This window comes from Poecile atricapillus, chromosome 25 (assembly GCF_030490865.1).
Source record: "Poecile atricapillus isolate bPoeAtr1 chromosome 25, bPoeAtr1.hap1, whole genome shotgun sequence".
NCBI lineage: Eukaryota > Metazoa > Chordata > Aves > Passeriformes > Paridae > Poecile > Poecile atricapillus.
In genome coordinates this window covers 4599750-4617917 of record NC_081273.1, presented here as the reverse complement: position 1 = coordinate 4617917, position 18168 = coordinate 4599750, and the positions used below count along the sequence as shown (strand labels likewise).

Genomic DNA, 18168 nt, shown 5'->3' with positions numbered 1-18168 from the left:
GAGCTGAGCAGAGCCTGAGTGAGGTGGTTGTATACAAGGGGCTCACTTGAGGAATGCTTTCAAGTTTAAACCCCTGACTGTGTCTCTGCACTGCCTGGCAGTGAGGAAATCAGAGAGGAAATTAGGAAAAGAGGGTTTTGTCCCATTTGTGGTGCTTTAAGCTGTGTTGGGATCCATTTGCCTCTGGTGTAAGGATGGGGAGGTTAAAGTAGTGATGGATAAACAGCCTCCATCCCCCCTCCCTTCCTGGGTGCACGAAGGAATGTTTGTCCCCTCCTGAGGCACCTTGTCCTGGCAGTGCTTCCCCTGACACTGACACACAGTTTAAGGTCTAAAAATGCAGCGAATTGGGACCAAACTCCCCCAGCTCATCTGTCTCCTGCCCAAGTGGCTGCACCCAGAGGACAGAGCTGGACAGACGAGGGCAGGAACTGGGTCAGATTCCCTGAGGCTCTCCAGCATCGCTCGCCAGCCACAGAGAACAAGCCCTGGACTGTGTGGAAATCCTTGTGTAGAGCAGGGTGTGTTTATATTCAGTCTTTGTGCCAGCAGGTTTCACTCTCTGCTCAGCACAGGCAAGAGACATTAATCATTCCCAGCTTTCTTTTCATTGGACCAGGGTGGTTCAGCCACCAGCAAACTCTGAGCATTTGGGGCTGGCTGAGCTTTAGTTTATTGTAATCAATGACAAAAAACCCCAGTTCTTCCTAGCAAGCGCTTTAACTTGCCTCACAGGGAGGGTGAACCAAATCTGGATTATTTTTTGAATAAAATTTGTGAGCAGCAATCTCCAGAGAGCTTTTGTGCTGCCCCAGCCCTCAGTGCCTTCCTCAGGATGCTGAAGTCTGGCTCTGACACTGAAGAACTGTTGGGACAATGTTTGAGGGATGGTCAGTACGGTGTGAGCTCTACAGGGAGCACTCAGAAGTTTCAACCAAGCAGGAGCTATTTCTTCCAGCTTTTTTTTTTGTGTGTTATTGATACATGGTGACTGAAATCCTGATTATTTTTTTTCCTAAAATTACCAGACCCCATTGGAATTGGGGCATTTCATGCCCAGCTTTTCCAACAAATTCCCAACACATTTGGGCCTCTTTGAGGTAAACAAAGATGAAGCATCAAAATCCTTTCTGAATCTGAAACCCGATTTGATTCCTCTCACCGTTGTGGCCTTTCCACAGCGGCGCCCGATTTGGGGGGTTTAATTTTCGGGGTCTAATTTACCCCAATCTCCTCCCTGAGCTGTGGCTGCCTCTTTCCTCCCCGCAGAACTCCCGCTACCAGACGTACCAGCGGATGTGGAATTACATGTACTCCAAGCAGCCCAGCGTCTTCGTGAAGAGCACGGAGGAAGGGATCGCGCGCGTGCTGAACTCCAACTACGCCTTCCTGCTGGAGTCCACCATGAACGAGTATTATCGGCAGCGCAATTGCAACCTCACGCAGGTCGGGGGCCTTCTGGACACCAAGGGCTACGGGATTGGCATGCCCGTCGGTAGGCAGTGAAGAACAATTCTAGTCCTTCTCAGCTGTCGGCAGAGGACCGGAGCGTTCCAAAGGCTGCGCCGGCTCTAAAAGCCAACGTTGCATCTCACAGCTCTGCCCAGGGTCCATTTTATTTCTTACCTGTTGTCCGTGCTCAGAGCCAGATGTGAGACCCTGCTCTGGTCCAGAGCCAGATGTGAGACCCTGCTCTGGTCCAGAGCCAGATGTGAGACCCTGCTCTGGTCCAGAGCCAGATGTGAGACCCTGCTCTGGTCCAGAGCCAGATGTGAGACCCTGCTCTGGTCCAGAGCCAGATGTGAGACCCTGCTCTGGTCCAGAGCCAGATGTGAGACCCTGCTCTGGTCCAGAGCCAGATGTGAGACCCTGCTCTGGTCCAGAGCCGTGTGAGACGCGACCGCGGCTCTTTCAATAATTCATGTGAAAGATGTCTCAAAATTGCTGCTTGTTCTCTGCATACCTGCTCTTTGCTGTTTCCTTCCCCAACCAGTGTTTGTGCATCGTTTTGTGCTCCTTGTTTTGATCCCAGAAGTGATGTCAAAGCAATGCTGTGGCAACTCTGGTAGTTTTTAGCAGGAATGTCTTAACAGCTGGTGGTTCTTGAAACTGCCAGCCAGAGAGTTGGGCAATTCAGGGACTATCTCAGCTCATCAGGTTTAACAAATGCAGGGGTTTTGTCTTTCAAATGGATGAGCTCACAAGAGAACATGGCCACTAAATAAGGCTTTAGTCGTTGTTATTCCAAACGATCCGCTGATCTTTTGGACAGCCTGGAAACCTTGTCCTGACCTTTAAGCCCTGGCATTTAGCAACACAAAGTTGAGGTGGATTACATAAGGCCCGTCACACAAACAGCCACTCTAGTTTAGGAACATGGGTAAGCTTGTAAAGTCACAGCAACCTGATCAAAGTGAGTACAAATCCCTACCTTCAGGGCTAAATTTGTTCTGACATTGTCTTGTTAAACAGTGAAACCGTAGCAGATAAGAGGAGCAGAAAGCTGCTGGCTGGGACAATAGTGCAGAGTTACTGGGAGAAGCGAAGTCTTTCCCATGGCCCTTCCTCGGGATCTCTGGTGGCAGACAAGGATTTCTTGTACCAGACAAGGATCTCTGGTGGCAGTCACTGGGACTGCAGCAGAGCTCCATGCCCAGCACGGGACTGAGCTCCTCCAACATGGACATTTTGTTCCGTGATCCTTGGGCTCCTTCCAACTCAGGATTTCTATTCTGTGACCAGTTTGAAGGAAGGAGGGCTAGAACAAGATTGATTTGGAGGTGGAATGACAAGAGAGGGACCTCCATGGGCTGCATGAGCAGGATACTGAGCTGCTCATTCAAAAGCCAAAGCTCCCCTTGTCATGGACCTGCTCCAGTGGCCTGTGTGGCTCCTGGTGGAGCTCCTAACCCAAGTCACCTTCTGCAAGTGACACTGACCAGGTGACATTCCCAGTGGGGTGGCTGCAGCTTCCCATGGCTTGCATGGACTGGCAGCCCCTCCAAGCCACCCAGAGAGGAGCTGTGGTAGCTGGGCTCACTGCGGGGGGGACGAGTGGCGAGGATGATGATGGGGAGGAAGGCAGGGCCCTACCACGTCCCTCTCGGCGTTGCAGGCTCCGTGTTCCGCGACGAGTTCGACCTGGCCATCCTCCAGCTGCAGGAGAACAACCGCCTGGAAATCCTGAAGCGCAAGTGGTGGGAAGGAGGGAAGTGCCCCAAAGAGGAGGACCACAGAGCCAAAGGTAAGCCCTGCACTCCCCAGGGACCAGGCACGGAAACATCCTGGCCAGAGGTGCAAGGATGAGCACCCAGCTGCATATCTGCCAGGTTTTCTGCCTGGGAATCACTTTTTCCCTTTCTCCTGACCTGAGATTCCTTCCTTCACAATTCAAGGAGAAAGCCAAACAGCTCCGCTGTGCCTCACGCTGTGTGTTTTTGCCTGGGGCAGAGATAGCGGGAACAACCAAATGACAAATATTGAAGGCATATGGAGGGTAAATTAGCTTCTAATGAATGTCTGGGAAAATGGATGGCTGAAGGGATCAAACCAAAATCCTGGGTTCCTTGAAGGGAGATGGATCTCCACCACAGGCCCGCTGGTTAATGGCTCCAAGTGAAAGCGTCTTTTAAACAGCCAGGGGAAGGGACACAAGGACTTTATTAGTACATTTGTAAACTGAGGAGCAAATTCTTTTGGGTAATGCTATGCAAATTGCCATAAAAGCCACCACGTTAGGCTGATGTCCCAGCATGAGAGCAGTTGCCAGCTTAACACAGTTGCTGCATTTTTTAGTTTTGGCAGCCGCCCTTCCCTCAGCGAGTGTTTTCTGCGAGGCCAGCAGGCCCCCCAGTTAAAAGCACAGCCTTGTGATCTTTGTGAGAGCAGAGGAAAGAGCCAGGCCAGGTCTGGGGAAGCTCTTTTGGGGTTTTGTCCTTGCAGCAGGTGTAGGTGTGTGTGTGTCTGTGCAGTTCCTGCTGGGACTCCACGGGGCTCAGAGGTGATGCTCACTTTTGGGCAATGCTGCTCTACAGACAACCCCAGTTATTTATCTCCAGTTATCCCCAGTTATTTATCTCCAGGCTGAAGGTGTAAGACAATCAGGTTATTGCTATTAAATGAGTTACTTTTGAAGGTGGAAGGGTTTTTTTTTCTCCATGGACTATGCCAAAAGCAACTCTAAGGTGGAATCTAGGCTGGGGGCTGTTTGGAGATGGCTTTGGGAGGGGGAAGCTGGGCTGTTTCTGGCACTACCCAGCACAATCTGTGACCCTGGGCAAGTTTTGCTGCTGGTTTGTTCCCTCTGCCATGGCTCTCTTCCTCAGTTTAGGAGATGAGGAAGGCTGTAGCTGTATGGAGAAAGGAAATATCGCTCAGTGAGCTTGGGAGTCTGAGATGGCACCCAGACAGAATGAGAGGAGGATGTAAAGAGAGGTACAAACCCTAAATTCACACTTGTGGGCTGCTGGGGGGAGTGGATGGCCTTTACCTTTGGGTCTGAATTGTGATTCCGGGCTGTTTTTTCCTGCCTTGCCATTGCTGTGGAAACACCTCTGCAAAGTCTCTGATTTACAGACTCCCTGCATTGTTCTGGGGGTGGTGCCAAAATAATGACAGAGGAGGAGGCAGAAATGTGACCTGCTAAGTTTTAAGACAAAACAGGTCAGCGATTTACAAGGATTTTGGTGAGGTTTTATGTCTAAAAGCCACGCCGAGATCAAGTCAATAAATCATCGATTCTTACGCTTTGATTTAATGCTTCAGGAGGGAGAGGAAGATTTTTATAGATGTTCTTGTTGAGTAATGGCCTCACACAGCCAACCCAGGGCAGAGCACATGTTTTTAAGTAATCAATCCAATCAGGAACTCGAACCAAACACAGGAGAGAGGAACCATACCCCAGAACAGCAAACACTGAGGTCAGCTCATCTCACGGGCAGGTGGAGGCACGGTTTTGGGGACCAGGGCTGTGGTGGTAAGTGAAGTGATGGCCTCAGCACATGGAAAGCTCAGGGTTTTGAGGGTTTTCCTTCAGCTGTGAACTTTCTGGAATGAAGGCTGGGTAGGCATGGTGGTCATCCCATAGGAAGAGTTGTCTGAGGGAGGTGGGATGAGCTGTCCATGGAAGGGGCTGTTTCCTCCTCCTGGGCCAGGGGTGCTGGGCAGAGACACCCAAGCCACTACCAGGAACCCCTGGGTGACAGGGACCCCATTTGTCACCCTGTAGAGTGACACAGCATCCTGCTCTTGTTCAGAGCCTCTCCTTTCCCACTGCAGTCCAAGCAGCTGGAATCATTTTCCTGCAGCACTTTGTGATGCAATCAAAGGAGCTTTTCCTGGTGCCAGCTTCCTTTAAATCCCTTCCCTGTCTCCTTTATCTCTGCTCCTTTAACAACTTTGCTCTTCTTCCTTTTCAAGTTCAAAGCCACTGGAGCTCAGTGAATAATTTGCAGGGATTAATGTGCCCCACTCATCCCACATTTTTTCCCTCCTGTTTTCAGTTTGCCCACAAATTGCTTTGTGCTTCCCTCCAACGTTCTGGCTGTTTATCTGCAAAATCATCATTTCTGAGAAGGCATCTTCGATCCTGCAGTTATTGCAAGTCACTCACTTTGGCCATCTGAGTCATTCAGGGAGCTATTAATAGGACACTGCTGGCTCTGTGGTTTTGGTCCCTGGCTGGGCATCTACAATGCCAACAAAACAGCAAAACCTGGTTCTGTGCAGTGATACTTGACACTTAATGATGCTCCTGCCTCTCCAGAGTGTCTCTCCTGCTTTATTTTAGGCTTGGGAATGGAGAACATTGGCGGAATCTTCGTGGTGCTCATCTGTGGCTTAATCGTAGCAATTTTTATGGCAATGCTGGAATTTTTGTGGAGCCTTCGACATTCTGAACAGTCAGAGGTAGGACCTGGGAGTGTCCTGAGGGGACAGGATGTGTTTATGGCTGTCTGTGGGGTGTCCTAGAGCAAGTCATGTACCCAGGCTGAGCAGCAATCCCAGCCAGGACACCTCAAACACAGGAACAGGCTTGGTCCTTTGGGCAGGGTCTGAAATCCATGAGTTTCTCGTGCGCTCCTACTCAGAGCGAGGCTGTAGAGATGCTCCAAGGGCTTTCAAAGGGATCAAAGATGTGTACAACATCCAGGGACCTTTCCTGGAGGTGGAATTTCTACTGCAGCAGGTTTGGGTCTTGTGCAGATGAGGAACACAGAGGGGGTCTCTGATGAGAGGCAGAGTTGGGTTAAATCGAGTGTGGATGTCTGAGCATTGATGTTGAAAAGCAGCAGCACTGAGTCCATAAAAATCCAGTGTCAGAATCACATCATAGAATCTTAAAATCATCATGGCCACATCTTGGCCTGGGTTGGAAGGGACCTTAAAGCTCATCCAGTTCCAAGGTCAGGGACACCTCCCACTGTCCCAGGTCACTCTGAACCCTCATCATTCCAGAGCCCCTGAGGGACTCAGAGCTCGCTCAGGTGAGCAGGACAGCTCCGTTCTCCCCCGCAGGTGTCGGTGTGCCAAGAGATGGTGACGGAGCTGCGCAACATCATCCTGTGCAAGGACAGTTTCCACCCCCGTCGGAGGCGGGGGGGGGTGGTACGGACTCGCCCCGCTCTGCCCGAGGAGCGCCGAGCCCGCAGCACAACCACGCTCAGCAACGGCAAGCTGTGCAGCGGGGGCGAGCCAGACCCCCTGGCACAAAGACTGGCACAAGAGGCAGCGCTGGTGGCCCGGGGCTGCACCCACATCCGCGTGTGCCCCGAGTGCCGCCGCTTCCAGGGGCTCCGGGCGCGGCCGGCCGCGGGGTCACCGGCGCGGAGCGAGGAGAGCCTGGAGTGGGACAAGGCCACCAACAGCAGCGGGCCCGAGTAACGCCAGGCCCGGGGCGGCGGGGTGGGACGAGAGGGTCCTGTTCCATTTTACAGAACACGGACTTGTACAATGTCAACTCGTTTTTAAATCAATAGCGGTTACCCGGCTTCTCCGGAGCGAGGCGGATCTTGGGGCGGACGCAAAGGCGGAGGGCTGGCTGCGGTTTCGGTGCCCGCTGCAGCCTGCCGGGGCAGCAGGGAGGTCCTGGTGGCTGTCCAGAGGTTGTCCCTGGGAAGGAGGGATGTGGTGGGTGGCTGGTGTAGCAGATATCGCCCACCCAAGGGCAGGAGGGGTTCTTGGGACTTCTCCCCCTCCACGGTCAGGAGAAAGGACACTGGCACTGCCTCTCCATCTCTTACTGGGGGATGTTCTCCAAGGGCAGCGGGTGGGACTTTTTATTTGCCGTGGCTATGGGAAGGCAGGAGTCTTTATTTTTGGGGTTTTTTGTTGATTTTTTTTGGTTTAATTTGGGTTTGTCAGGACCCAGTCTCCAAGGCATCAGGTGCTGAACTCTTCTTCCTTTCCAGAGGGTGGCAGGGGGGTTGAAGGGGGAAGGGGAGGATGGGATGGGACACACTCCCTGTGAGAAGCAGCATTTGCAGAAAGTGCATCTGAGGAGTTGTTAAAATTACATATATAGAGAAATATATCTATACATAGATATATATAGATATATATATATATATTAAAATGCCAAAAAACAGCCAACGAACACAATGAACTCAAAGAGGCCTTGAAACGCCTGGAATTTCAGGGGTTCTGTGTCTTTTGTTTCCTTCTGGGGTTATCTTTTGGGCTTTTTTTTTTTTTTTTCCTTTTCCTTTCCGTTCTTGGGATGGGGTGGGGGCGGCTGCCCATCCCCACCAGCTGAGGGAGGAGGTGTTGGGACCCCCAGGGTGTCCCTGGCTGTGCTCTGCACGCCCCTGAAGTGACTCTGAGCTCCCCAAACCCGTGACCCCGAGGAACACCCTCAACTTCCAGGGTGATTTCCAGCCACACACAGCATTTGAGGAAATCATTAGCCCGGGATCTCGTGTAAGGAAAATAGTGACTTCCCTAGAAGCAGCAGCAGCTCACCCTCTGCTTGGTACAGATGTGGGGTTTACACTGGCAAATTTAATTTTCTGATTGAAAAAACAAATTCTATGCAATTTCTGGTCGTAAAAGGAAAGAGATGACAATGGAGAGGGGCAGGGGAGATAAAGCCTTGAGTGAAGGTACATCCTGTTCTTGAATTGTTTTCTTTTCTTTTTGTCTTGAATGTACGGAAATAAAAAATGTCCTTGTATAATCATGCTTTTTTTTTTTTTTTTCCCCTTTTTTTTTCTCTTCCCTGTTCAGTCAGGAGAGTTGTGAGACAGTTTGAGGCCTGTCTGCTCAGGGAGAAACTCAGCAACTTGACAGGCAAGAGGTGCTTTGGCTGTTGCAGGTCTCTGCTGCCCGAGAGTGTCCACACCCCTGGTGTTGCTGTTACCTGTAGCTGAATGGAAAACAGGAGTTAAAAAAGCAAAGGTCATTTTAAAAAACAAAAAACAACCAAATACCTGGTGATGAGGGAGGAGAGAACTCAGGACTGACAGCAGGGTGAGCAGGGGTGCAGCTCCATCCTTCCCATGGGTGGTTGGAGCCCAGCTGTGGATCCAGGATGAGCCCAGCAGATGTTTCTGAGGATGAATGGGGTGTGATCCATGGTGATGGGCACAGCAGGGTTGTTCTGATGAGTCCAGCAGATGTTTCTGAGGAGGACATTGAGGGAATGGGGTGTGATCCATGGTGATGGGTACAGCAGGGACATTCTGTTGTTCCCAGCAGGGTGTGAAGGGAAGCTCTGGCTCCCAGTGAATGTAAAACAGGCAGCAGGGAGGGGATTTAGAACTTGGTTTTTTGGATGTCCTGTGAGATGCTCACAGAGATCCTTCCTGGTTTCACATCTCTAAATCCACAGGATGTTCCCATCTCCCTGACATAAACTGAGCACTGAGATAAGGCCAGGCTCCCCCAATGCCACGGGGTTGGAGAGGCAGATCCTCAGCTGAGGTAAGTCAGTAAAACTCCATCCAGCTCTGCAAGGAGCCAGGCTGGGCTTTCACAGCACTGACAGCAGCACTAGAGACATCTGAGAGTGCCTGTGTTGTGCTTAAAGGCCAACATGTTTCTACGAGCCACAGAATATATTCATCAAAAGGAAGCTGCTTTTTAAAATTTATTTACAGATTAGCAGAAGAAAAGGCTCCATGAATCATTTATCAGACCTGATGTTTTTTTCACTGCTTCCCCGCATTGAATAAAGAGAAATCTTGACAGAGCCAGACATTATTCTGCACCTCCAAAGATCTTGCAGTCATCTGCTCAGACAGAGGATGTCAGTGAAAAAAATGATGAGAAACCACCTGGTTTCTGAGTGTCTTTGCTTTTTATCTCTCCTGTTAGCTTGCTCCACCCACATGGTGTTTTATATCTGGGTCTGTATTTTAAGGAGATTTGTTTCACGTCCCTCTTGCCCTCCTCTCTTTTTAATGTTGTTTTTTTCCTTTTTTTTAATATTCAGAGGTTTTGCACTCAGAGCAGAAATGGACCTTAGACAGGGAGGATAAAAGCTGATGTCATTGAGATGCCTTTTCTAATGTGCCTCTGCCCTGTATTTTCTGCTCCCTGGTAAATCCTTGCAGGTCCCACCCTGGAGGGAGCAGGCAGCATTATGCATGTGCTGGGCTTGTGCTCACACACATCTGCGTGCCCAGATGGGTTTACATCTCACATATTCCTTCTCTCCCCATTTTTTTTTCCCCTTTCCTCTCATCTTTGAAGCCATTGTGGGGGCTCTCTTGCTCAGCCAGCCCCAATGCTAATGCAGTTCAAGATCTGGAGTAGTTTGCCTTGCAAAAGGCACTTTCCCAGTATTGCTGTCTCCTGATAAACCCCGGGTAATTCTAGTAAGATATCTCGGCAAATTCCACCGGGAGCCAAAGATTAGATCAATTAAAATGTAATACTTTGCTTTATCCCCTCTAACCAGTGTGTTTGAGCCTCCTGCTGCCCTCTGTTTCGGGCTCACGTCTCTCCCTGCCCCGACAGCCAATTCTCCAGCCCTGGCTCAGTCGACAGCAGCCTGGCAGCTTCCTAACTAAAAGGCCTGGAATCTCTTCTTGTGGGCTAAAACCCGTGTTTGTGTTGTTTTTTCCAGGCAGTTCCATTTTCACCTCATGATAAAAAGCTGTTTTCTCCCTGGAGGTTGCATGGGTGAAGGTATTAACGAGGCCTGGACTAACCAGGGGGCATTTCCTGAGCTGAGCCATGTACCTGAAACAGAAAAGGGTTGTTCTGTGAGCACAAAACCTTAGGAAGAGAGATGCTGAGCTATAAATTATAGAACAGACACTAAGCCCTCAGTGGTCCTGAGGCAGGAATATTTTTAACCATTCCACAGCCACAGAAATCTTCCCTGCTTCTGCCCTTCTCCTTGAACCCCAAGTGCTTCACCAGGTAAGTGACCCAAAAGGTGGAGAAAGATCCACAGGGATCAGCTTTTTTGGCAGAGATTGGGAGTTACAGAAGGGGTGTGAATCCCTGGAGCTGTGGGCACAGGGAAACTGGGAGTGTGGGTAACTGGTTTGGATGGTTCTTGGGTGATGGCTCTGAATGGCAGGAAAAAGGGTAAAAAGAAGAGAACTGTGTGTGAGAACTGTTCAGTGGAGGCTGGCTGGTTCCTCAGGAGGTTTCTAAGCTGGTTTCTAAGGTTTTGTAAGAGCCAATAAGCAAAGGTGGACTGGTTTGGGGTGAAGCTGTCACAAGCTGGCTGTGAAAAGCCCAGTATGAGTGATCAGAGCTCCTGCAACACTTTAGTTTCATTTAGCTCTGTAGTTAGTTACCTGCAGGATGGGTGTTTCTCTCTTCTGCTTCACTTGTTCATCCAGTGAAGGTGATGGAATTTCTTGCACTGACTTTGGCTAGAGGGGGAAAGCAGCAGTGGCCATCCAGGGCAAGGGAAACGGCCTCAGTGTGGGCAGAATCAGGCAGCAGGAACTGCAAACTGCCACCAGAAATGGTAAAAAAGTAAGTCTGGGCTCACATGTGACACTTGCAAGTCTGCTGAGGATCTCGGAGTGAGGGAACATCACATTTGCCTGGAGAGAGGGGCTGAACACAGCTCAGGGAAGAGCTCAGCAAGCCCAAACGCCTGCAGAAGAGAGCATAAAGCACCCACAGTTCCAGAAACCCCATTAGGGTCTGATGGCCACTAACTGATTGAAAAGACAGAGCTGAACTCTTCTGGGCACAAAGTGGCTCTCATGAATTCAGTATAAATTGGCTCCCCTGGAACCTGACACCAGACTGGGAAAACCAGCCCTGTATCAGGACAATGGGCAGGTTTATCCATCCTTCAGGGGTGGTTTTCTCCCCTCCACGGGGGGAACCTGCTGTGTTGCAGGTGAGTTATGAGCCTGCTTGGTGGCAGGGCTGCAGCATTTCATCCCAGGGAGGATTCCAGCCCGAGGGTGAGGATCTGCAGCTGCCCTGGCCGGGGGGGACGTGTGGCACCACATCAGCAGCACAAAGGGCCACACAGCAGCGGCTCCCCGAGAGCCCTGCCGGGGCCAGAGCAGCATGAAAATGAAGGGAGCTTAATTAACAAAAGCTTTCTCCTCTGCTGTGTTGAGGTCTGCAGTTATCAGCGGAGCTGGCAGTTCTCAAAGACTGAAATGACAGTAGTTGGCTGTAAAAGAGATAACTGTCAGATTAGCTGGGACATATCTCCGCCGAGGTTTTCTATATCATACCTATCTTGAAGCATCTCCATGTATCAAAGGGACTAGTTGGCCATTTGCCTCTCCAAAGTACCCTTTCCACTGTGATAAATAAGGCTCTGTTACAGGGGAAAGGCCTAACATTTCTTGTGCCTTGACTCAAGCTGGTTCGGAGCAGCGTTTTTCGGGCTTTGATCAATATGTGGAGACGAATCCTCGCTGTTGTTTTCAGTGTTTGATGTATTAAGTTTAGGGTACAAGGGACAGAAAATGTCTCTTGGGGTGTAAAGGCAGGGGAAAATTACATTCCTGGCAGGTTCCTCACAGGGTGAGTGGGATTTTCACTGACATTGGTGAGGAAAAGGCAGTTTAGGTACATGTTTTTTCAAAGCTCTTCCCTGTACCGCTGAATCCCAGTTGGTTTTGGTTGGAGGAGACCTTAGAGGACCTTTTTTCATCCCCTTTCCATGGGCAGGGATGCTCTCAATTCCAAGCACCTGTCCCTTTGCTGTTCATCCCCAAATATTCACCCTCATGTTGTTCAGCCCCAGAAAAAAGCTCTCAGCCTGGCTTTTTCCTGAACTCCCAGGGAATGTTCCTGAATGGAGTCCTCTGCCTTTCCAGCTCTTGCTGAGCTGAAATTTAAAGCAATTTCCTTTCAAAGCCAGAAATGAACACAAATGAGGGGAAAGAACCAGGGGAGGAAAAGAAGAAAGACCTTTTTATTCCCAGACGAGCGCTGAGATGTCTGAGCTGCAAGCCTCGAACTGATTGTTCTTCCAGAGTCTACAGCAAATGCTCCTGAGTGTTCCTGAGCACAGCCAGGGAGGATGCTCTGATTCCTGCTGGCTGAGCTAAACTGGAACAAGGAGGTGAACACACAGCCCCTGGTTTTATTGCTCAGCCACAGCATCCTGAGCCCTCAGCTGAAATGAAGGTCATGACATGGTGGGGAGCCAGACAGGAGCAGAAAGCCACCAAATGTCCGTGCTCTGAGGTTCTGGGAGCCAGATTGTTCTCCTCTGTGAGGAAAGTTTGTCTGCTGGCCATTTCTAATGGCCCTGGCACACCGTGATTGGGTCAAATGGATGGATATTTCTGTTTGGAGATAGGCCTTGAGTGGAAAACTGGAGTTTTGTCAGGGAATGTCTTTGAGGAAGGAAGTCTGCTGTTTTAGAAGATGTAATTTTTTACTCTGACCAACCTATTTCATTCCAATTCCTCCATGTGAACACTGTATTTCAAGGAGATGTATTTTGGAGTGAAACCCCACTGCTTTTAGGTTTGTTTCAGAGAAGATCATGTCCAAGAGGAGCTGCCAGAAAACAGCAGCAAGGAGGACAATGCTGGGTGGCAAAAATTCCACCGACCACAGCAGGGACAAGAGAAGCTGCTGTCACAGCACCCCGTGCTCTGTGCTTTGCTCAGGGCTATTTCTGGGTTATTTTCTGCTGTGTCCCAGCAGCGAGGACAGAAGCAGAGCTATGTCTCCACCAGTTTGCTGATCCATGACAGACTGGGCTGAGTCTGCATCCCTTTCCTGCTTGGACTTTCTTGCCAGTGAGATAAGGATGAAGCCTTGCCAGGCAGAGGAAGGATGGGGCAGGGCTGGACGCCACAAACATTCACTCTTGATGCACCAGCAGTGCTTGTTGGGGCTTTGGAAATGTCACTTTTGCCACCACTCTGGAAAATGTCACTTTGGGGTTTTGGAAATGTCACTTTTGCCACCACTCTGGAAAATGGAGGTGACCTGAGTATTTCCCAGTCTCACCCTCTTTGTTAAATACCCTGTCAGAGAATAGAAATGGAGGGAAATCTTTGGATGAATGTGTAGGACTGGCAAGGTTTAATCTGTTCCTGTTTGCAGAGGACTCTAAGAGCGGGTGGAGATTTGCCAAGTGTTTGCCAACATTAATGGTTAATTATTATGAATTCTGGCAGCCCACAGACGCAGCCAGCATCGTTCTCCAAGTGGGATCCAGACCTGCAATGGAGTTGTTACACACAGAGGATGGGAAGAGACAGCTTCTAGCTCTGTTCTGTCCTGTTCTTCCAGCCAAAGCCCCATTCCAATATCAGACAGCAGTGGCACCTCTCTGTCTCATCAGAGCTACAAATCCAGGACATTTGGCAGAGGGAGGCTCAGCCTTTTCCACGTCTGGGCTCATTTTTGTCTGCTGATGCCCTTTTTGTCTGAGTGAACAGGATGGAAATTGTGGTCTGAGATGAGATGTGTCTGGAACAGGTGGGTGCCACAGCAGGGGCACATCCAGAGCTGGCTGGAGAAGGGCTCTGAGCATGATCCATGCCCAGGCTGGGTCAGCGAGCGCCTGGCTGTGCTGTGGCACCTCCAAAAGTGAGGATGCCATGCTGAGGGACCACAGGAGAGGACAGAGCTGGCAGATCAGATCACACGTGAGTTTGGGGGTCTCCCAAGCACAGCAGGGCAGCTGCATCCTGCACTGAGTGCCCAGCAGGGTCCCCAGGGTGACGGAGAGGGTGACAGCAGCCAGCTGAGCGAGCGTGGCCCCGAGTGGGGGAGATTTGATTTGCCAGACTTCATTTGCAGCAGTGCCATCGCAGCAGCACCTGAGAAAGCTGCCTTCATCTAACAGTAGCCATCCAGAAAATGAAATCAGCTGCATAAAAGGCTCAAGGTCCATTTGGTCCTCTGAGCACGCCTAGCAATTGCCAAATTATGAGAATGCAATAGATCTTGAGACTCCACCGGCGCTGATTTATTTCTGATTTCTCCGTTTGAACGCGCAGCCTCAATTTCCAAAGCTGAAAGCTGCGCCCTCCCCGTCTTTGGGCCACTGATAATATTTGAGAATTATGGCCACGGAGAAATGTTTGCTCTAAAAGGTAACTTCAAGGTGCATTAGTCTCGGATAATTGACAGAGACTGAAGAAGTGATTTGGGAAGCGTTTATGTGGAACCAAAGATCCCAGTGAACAGTTACCTTAAATTAATGGTGTAGCGAGGAGCAGCTTGGACTTGATCAGCTGGCACTGGTGCTAAATGAAGTCAGGCTCTAAAGTTATTAGCAAAATATCTATGAAACAGCTCTGCTGTGGATTTATGAGCTTGCTTGAGTCTTTAGGGGCCAAATCTGCAGTGTGCTCAGCGTTCCTTGCCTTGGGTGGGAGCAGGGAATGCTCAGCACCCATCAGGATTGGGATCTCCTGGAGCTCAGGTCAGGCTAGCAGGGCTCACACCTTTAACTCCCTTCTTAATCCCCAGCTGGAATGAAAGGTCTTCTCTCCACACTTAGTAAATCTCCAATTTTATTTCTCATTATTAAATCATGGAATTGGCCATAAATGTTTAAATTAAGTGAAAGGAAAAGAGATTTGTGAGAAAATTGAAGCCTCTTTGAGGAATTGAAGAATAATCTCCAAGGATGAAGGAAGTTGCATTTGCCAGACCCAAAAGTGAAAGGATCAAAAAGCTACAGAAAAGAAATAGCAAATTGCATGGTTTAAATCCTCTCCCCCACCCTCCCCCTAAAACCTCTGCTGTTTTAAATATAGGGAGAAGTATTCTGATAAGCAGCACAGGCTAAAAGATGCTCCTTTCCCTGCTGCTGCCATTATCTCTGTGTGTGACCCAGGGAAGTTTGGGGACCTCGGTGTCCCCGTGTCCCCAGTTGTGACAGTGACACTCCTGCTCTGTGTGCAGCGAGACCTTTTGAACATTATTAGTGTGAGCTGGGAATTAATTGGGTTTAGATGCCTCACTCTGGCTGGAATAAAGCCTGGTGTTTTTGTAGTTTGTTTTTTTTTTCATTAGCACAGTGAGTAATTATCTGTTTGATTTTTCACAGAAAGGGTTTGAGTCTCCATCTCAGGTAATTTTTCAGGAGCACATAGGAGGGTTTTTTTGCTCTTCAGACTAAATGCCAGTGAAATTAGGGATGTTTGTGGCTTTTGTTCTGGATGTGATTCTCTTGTGGCCTCAGCTTGTGCAACTCCAGACCCCCATAAGTGCCCCCAGTGACAATCGTGGGTGACATTAATTTGTGGTGCATTAGAAACACGAGAAATGAGGCAAGGCTTGGGACAGGATTATTTTCAGATATGGAGGATGTTTCGCTTGCTGAGTTTAATCAGGTCCAGCTCTAAAAATATGAAACTAACTCAGATTTGGTGTCTCTGTCACCTCACACGGACGTGTCAGGGGGGTGAGTGTGGGTGTGAGGTGTCGCTGTGGTACCCCCTGCACAGCCAGGCAGAAGGAAGGATGTGCTGATCCCAGTTCTCCCAGTTCCCATGGCCTGTTTAACCCTGGGGAAGCGGCGGTGGGAAAGAGAGGAGCCTGCCAGGGAGGGGCCAGGGCTGGTAAAAGCTTGGGCAAGAGGATACCTGTGTGCCAGGGAGGAGGAGATGGAGACCCATCAAACTGCAACAATGAGACAGCCAACGTGATAAGCACTCAGGATCTGGGTTAGCTTGGGCTGAATTCAAACTGGTCCCTGGAGGAGGAAGATTATATTGTGTTAACAATTCCCTGACCTGTCCAGGCTCCGTGGAAATGGGCTCCAAAGTCAGCCAGGGCTACAGCGGCCACTTTCTCACACTTGCAGCACTGACCCAGTGGAGGTTAACACAGACATCTGCTCTATCCAGTCCATCTGTAATTATAGAAAGCAGCCCCTGAAATGTGTTTCGAATCAAACTGTGGTGCCAGTTACCAGCTAAAGTATGCTCCTTCTGCCTTCTAGCAACTGAATAGCACAGGTGAGCTGTGCAAAAAGAAACCCTGAGGATTGTTAGGGAAAGAGTGTGGCCTCTGAATGCAATGGAATTCTTTATCTTGCTGAAACAGATCCGAGAAGCAGAGGGGGAAGGAAAACCAAGTGCAGACAAAGCTCTCTCCGAAATGTATTGAAAGGACCAAATGAGCCGTTCAGAGCAAGGGGAGAGGAGGTTTTTTGGGGAGTGTTAGCAAGGAAATGTTCGGCTGTGCTGGCCTGCCCAGGAACCAAATAAACCCAGTGTTGTGTCAACAGGGTAAAAAGGAAGGACACCCAAGTGGTTTTCTCTCTGTTGAAAGGCAAACATGAAATGTATTTCAGCTTGGCTGCTGCTGTGCTGGGGGGAGAGTGAGGGTGGCAGGATGGTGATGGAGAGGGTCTGTGTGATGTGACACCTCCAAAGCCCTGAGCCCTTTCACACGGGTAAATCACCACAGTAAGGCTGTCATAACCCTGGCATCAGGCAAGGTTTTCTCCACCACGGTCCTGAAGAAAATGCCCTGTGCTTTGTTTAAAAATCTGCTGTGAAGCCAGCCCGAGGAGAAGCAGGGAATGGCAGACAGTGAGCTGTGTTTTAGTTGTGGTAATAGGTTTGGGCACCTTGATTAGCTCATTAGATTCTATGACTAAGCCTATTACAGCTTTTAAGTTTGCAGCTGGGGTTAATGTGATGTGCTGATGGCTCTGGCAATGGTCTCACTTTGCTTCTTGGGAGGGAGATTTTCTGCTGAGAAATCCTCAGCGCCCAGGTTTAGCCCTGGGGATCTCAGGATTGCCTCATGCATGAGTTGTGTGGGTGCAAACCTAGGATGTCTGTCCAAAGTGAGGCAGGGAATTCCTGGCAGAGCAGGAGTTAACCCCTGGGCTGTTGTCCTGGGTAGCACCCACAATGCTGCCATTGTGCCCTGCAGCCCCGGCCTGTGAAGGTAACAGGATAAAGCTGTCCCGATGATGTTACAGCCTGGGGAGATGCACTGCAGCCACTCAGCCATGACTAATGCAGCTCTCCTCCAGCTCCCCTGTCTTTGCCAGGCAGGACAGGCCGTGTTTCAGGCAGTTTCTGATTCCTACCGTGCGAGGATGGAGGTGGGGAACCCGGCTGGCTGGATTTGTCCTCACTCTCAGCATGATTTGTCATCCAGGTCAGGCTTAGAGCAACCTGGGCTAGTGAAAGGCATCCCTGCCCATCCAGAGGGGTGGGATGAGCTTTAAGGTCTCTTCCAACCCAAATCAAGCTGGGATTCTGTAATTCTGTCCTTGACCAGCCACAGCAGAAAAGGAGGTGCCAGCACTGAGCAAACAGGAGAGAAAGGGGGGAGCTGGTAAAGAGCAGGCGGGCACTGCCAGCAAAGGCTGTAGCTGCTGTGTGAGCCATGCAGCCAATGCTGCTGACATTTTACATCCTGAGCATGCAGTGGTTTGCAGGATTTAGGGAATTTTATGTATCCAGCTCCAGCAGGACCCTGGAGGCAAGGGGCTGCCACCCTGAGGCCACTCCTGTGCCCGGAGCTGGCCCCTGGCACTGCAGGGATCTTGGCATTGGCATCATCTCTGAGTGGCACCACAGAATCACAGACTGGGCCAAGGTAGAGACCTCAGTGGGTCACCTGGTCCTCCCTGCTCCAGCAGGCTCATCCCAAGGCACAGGGCTGTGTCCAGGGCCTTCTGGAATCTCTCCAGTGAGGGTGGCTCCACACCCTCTCTGTGTTCAGGACTTGCTCACTGTGTAATAAATTTCTTCCCCCTGTCCAGGTGGAACTTCCTGGGATCAGTCCCTGCCC

At 50.2% G+C, this 18168-nt stretch overlaps 1 protein-coding gene across 1 annotated transcript in view; it reads left to right on the top strand.

Annotated features, from left to right (window-relative positions):
- The window catches only part of GRIK4 (glutamate ionotropic receptor kainate type subunit 4), a 132846-nt gene extending 125521 nt beyond the window's left edge, over window positions 1-7325 (top strand). Inside the window, exons 17-20 of the mRNA XM_058857149.1 lie at window positions 1270-1495; window positions 3116-3244; window positions 5789-5907; window positions 6517-7325. Of these exons, the coding sequence (XP_058713132.1) occupies window positions 1270-1495; window positions 3116-3244; window positions 5789-5907; window positions 6517-6882 (840 nt within the window). The 3' untranslated portion in view covers window positions 6883-7325. The remainder of the gene's footprint in view (window positions 1-1269; window positions 1496-3115; window positions 3245-5788; window positions 5908-6516) is intronic.
- The last annotated feature ends 10843 nt before the right edge of the window (window positions 7326-18168 follow it).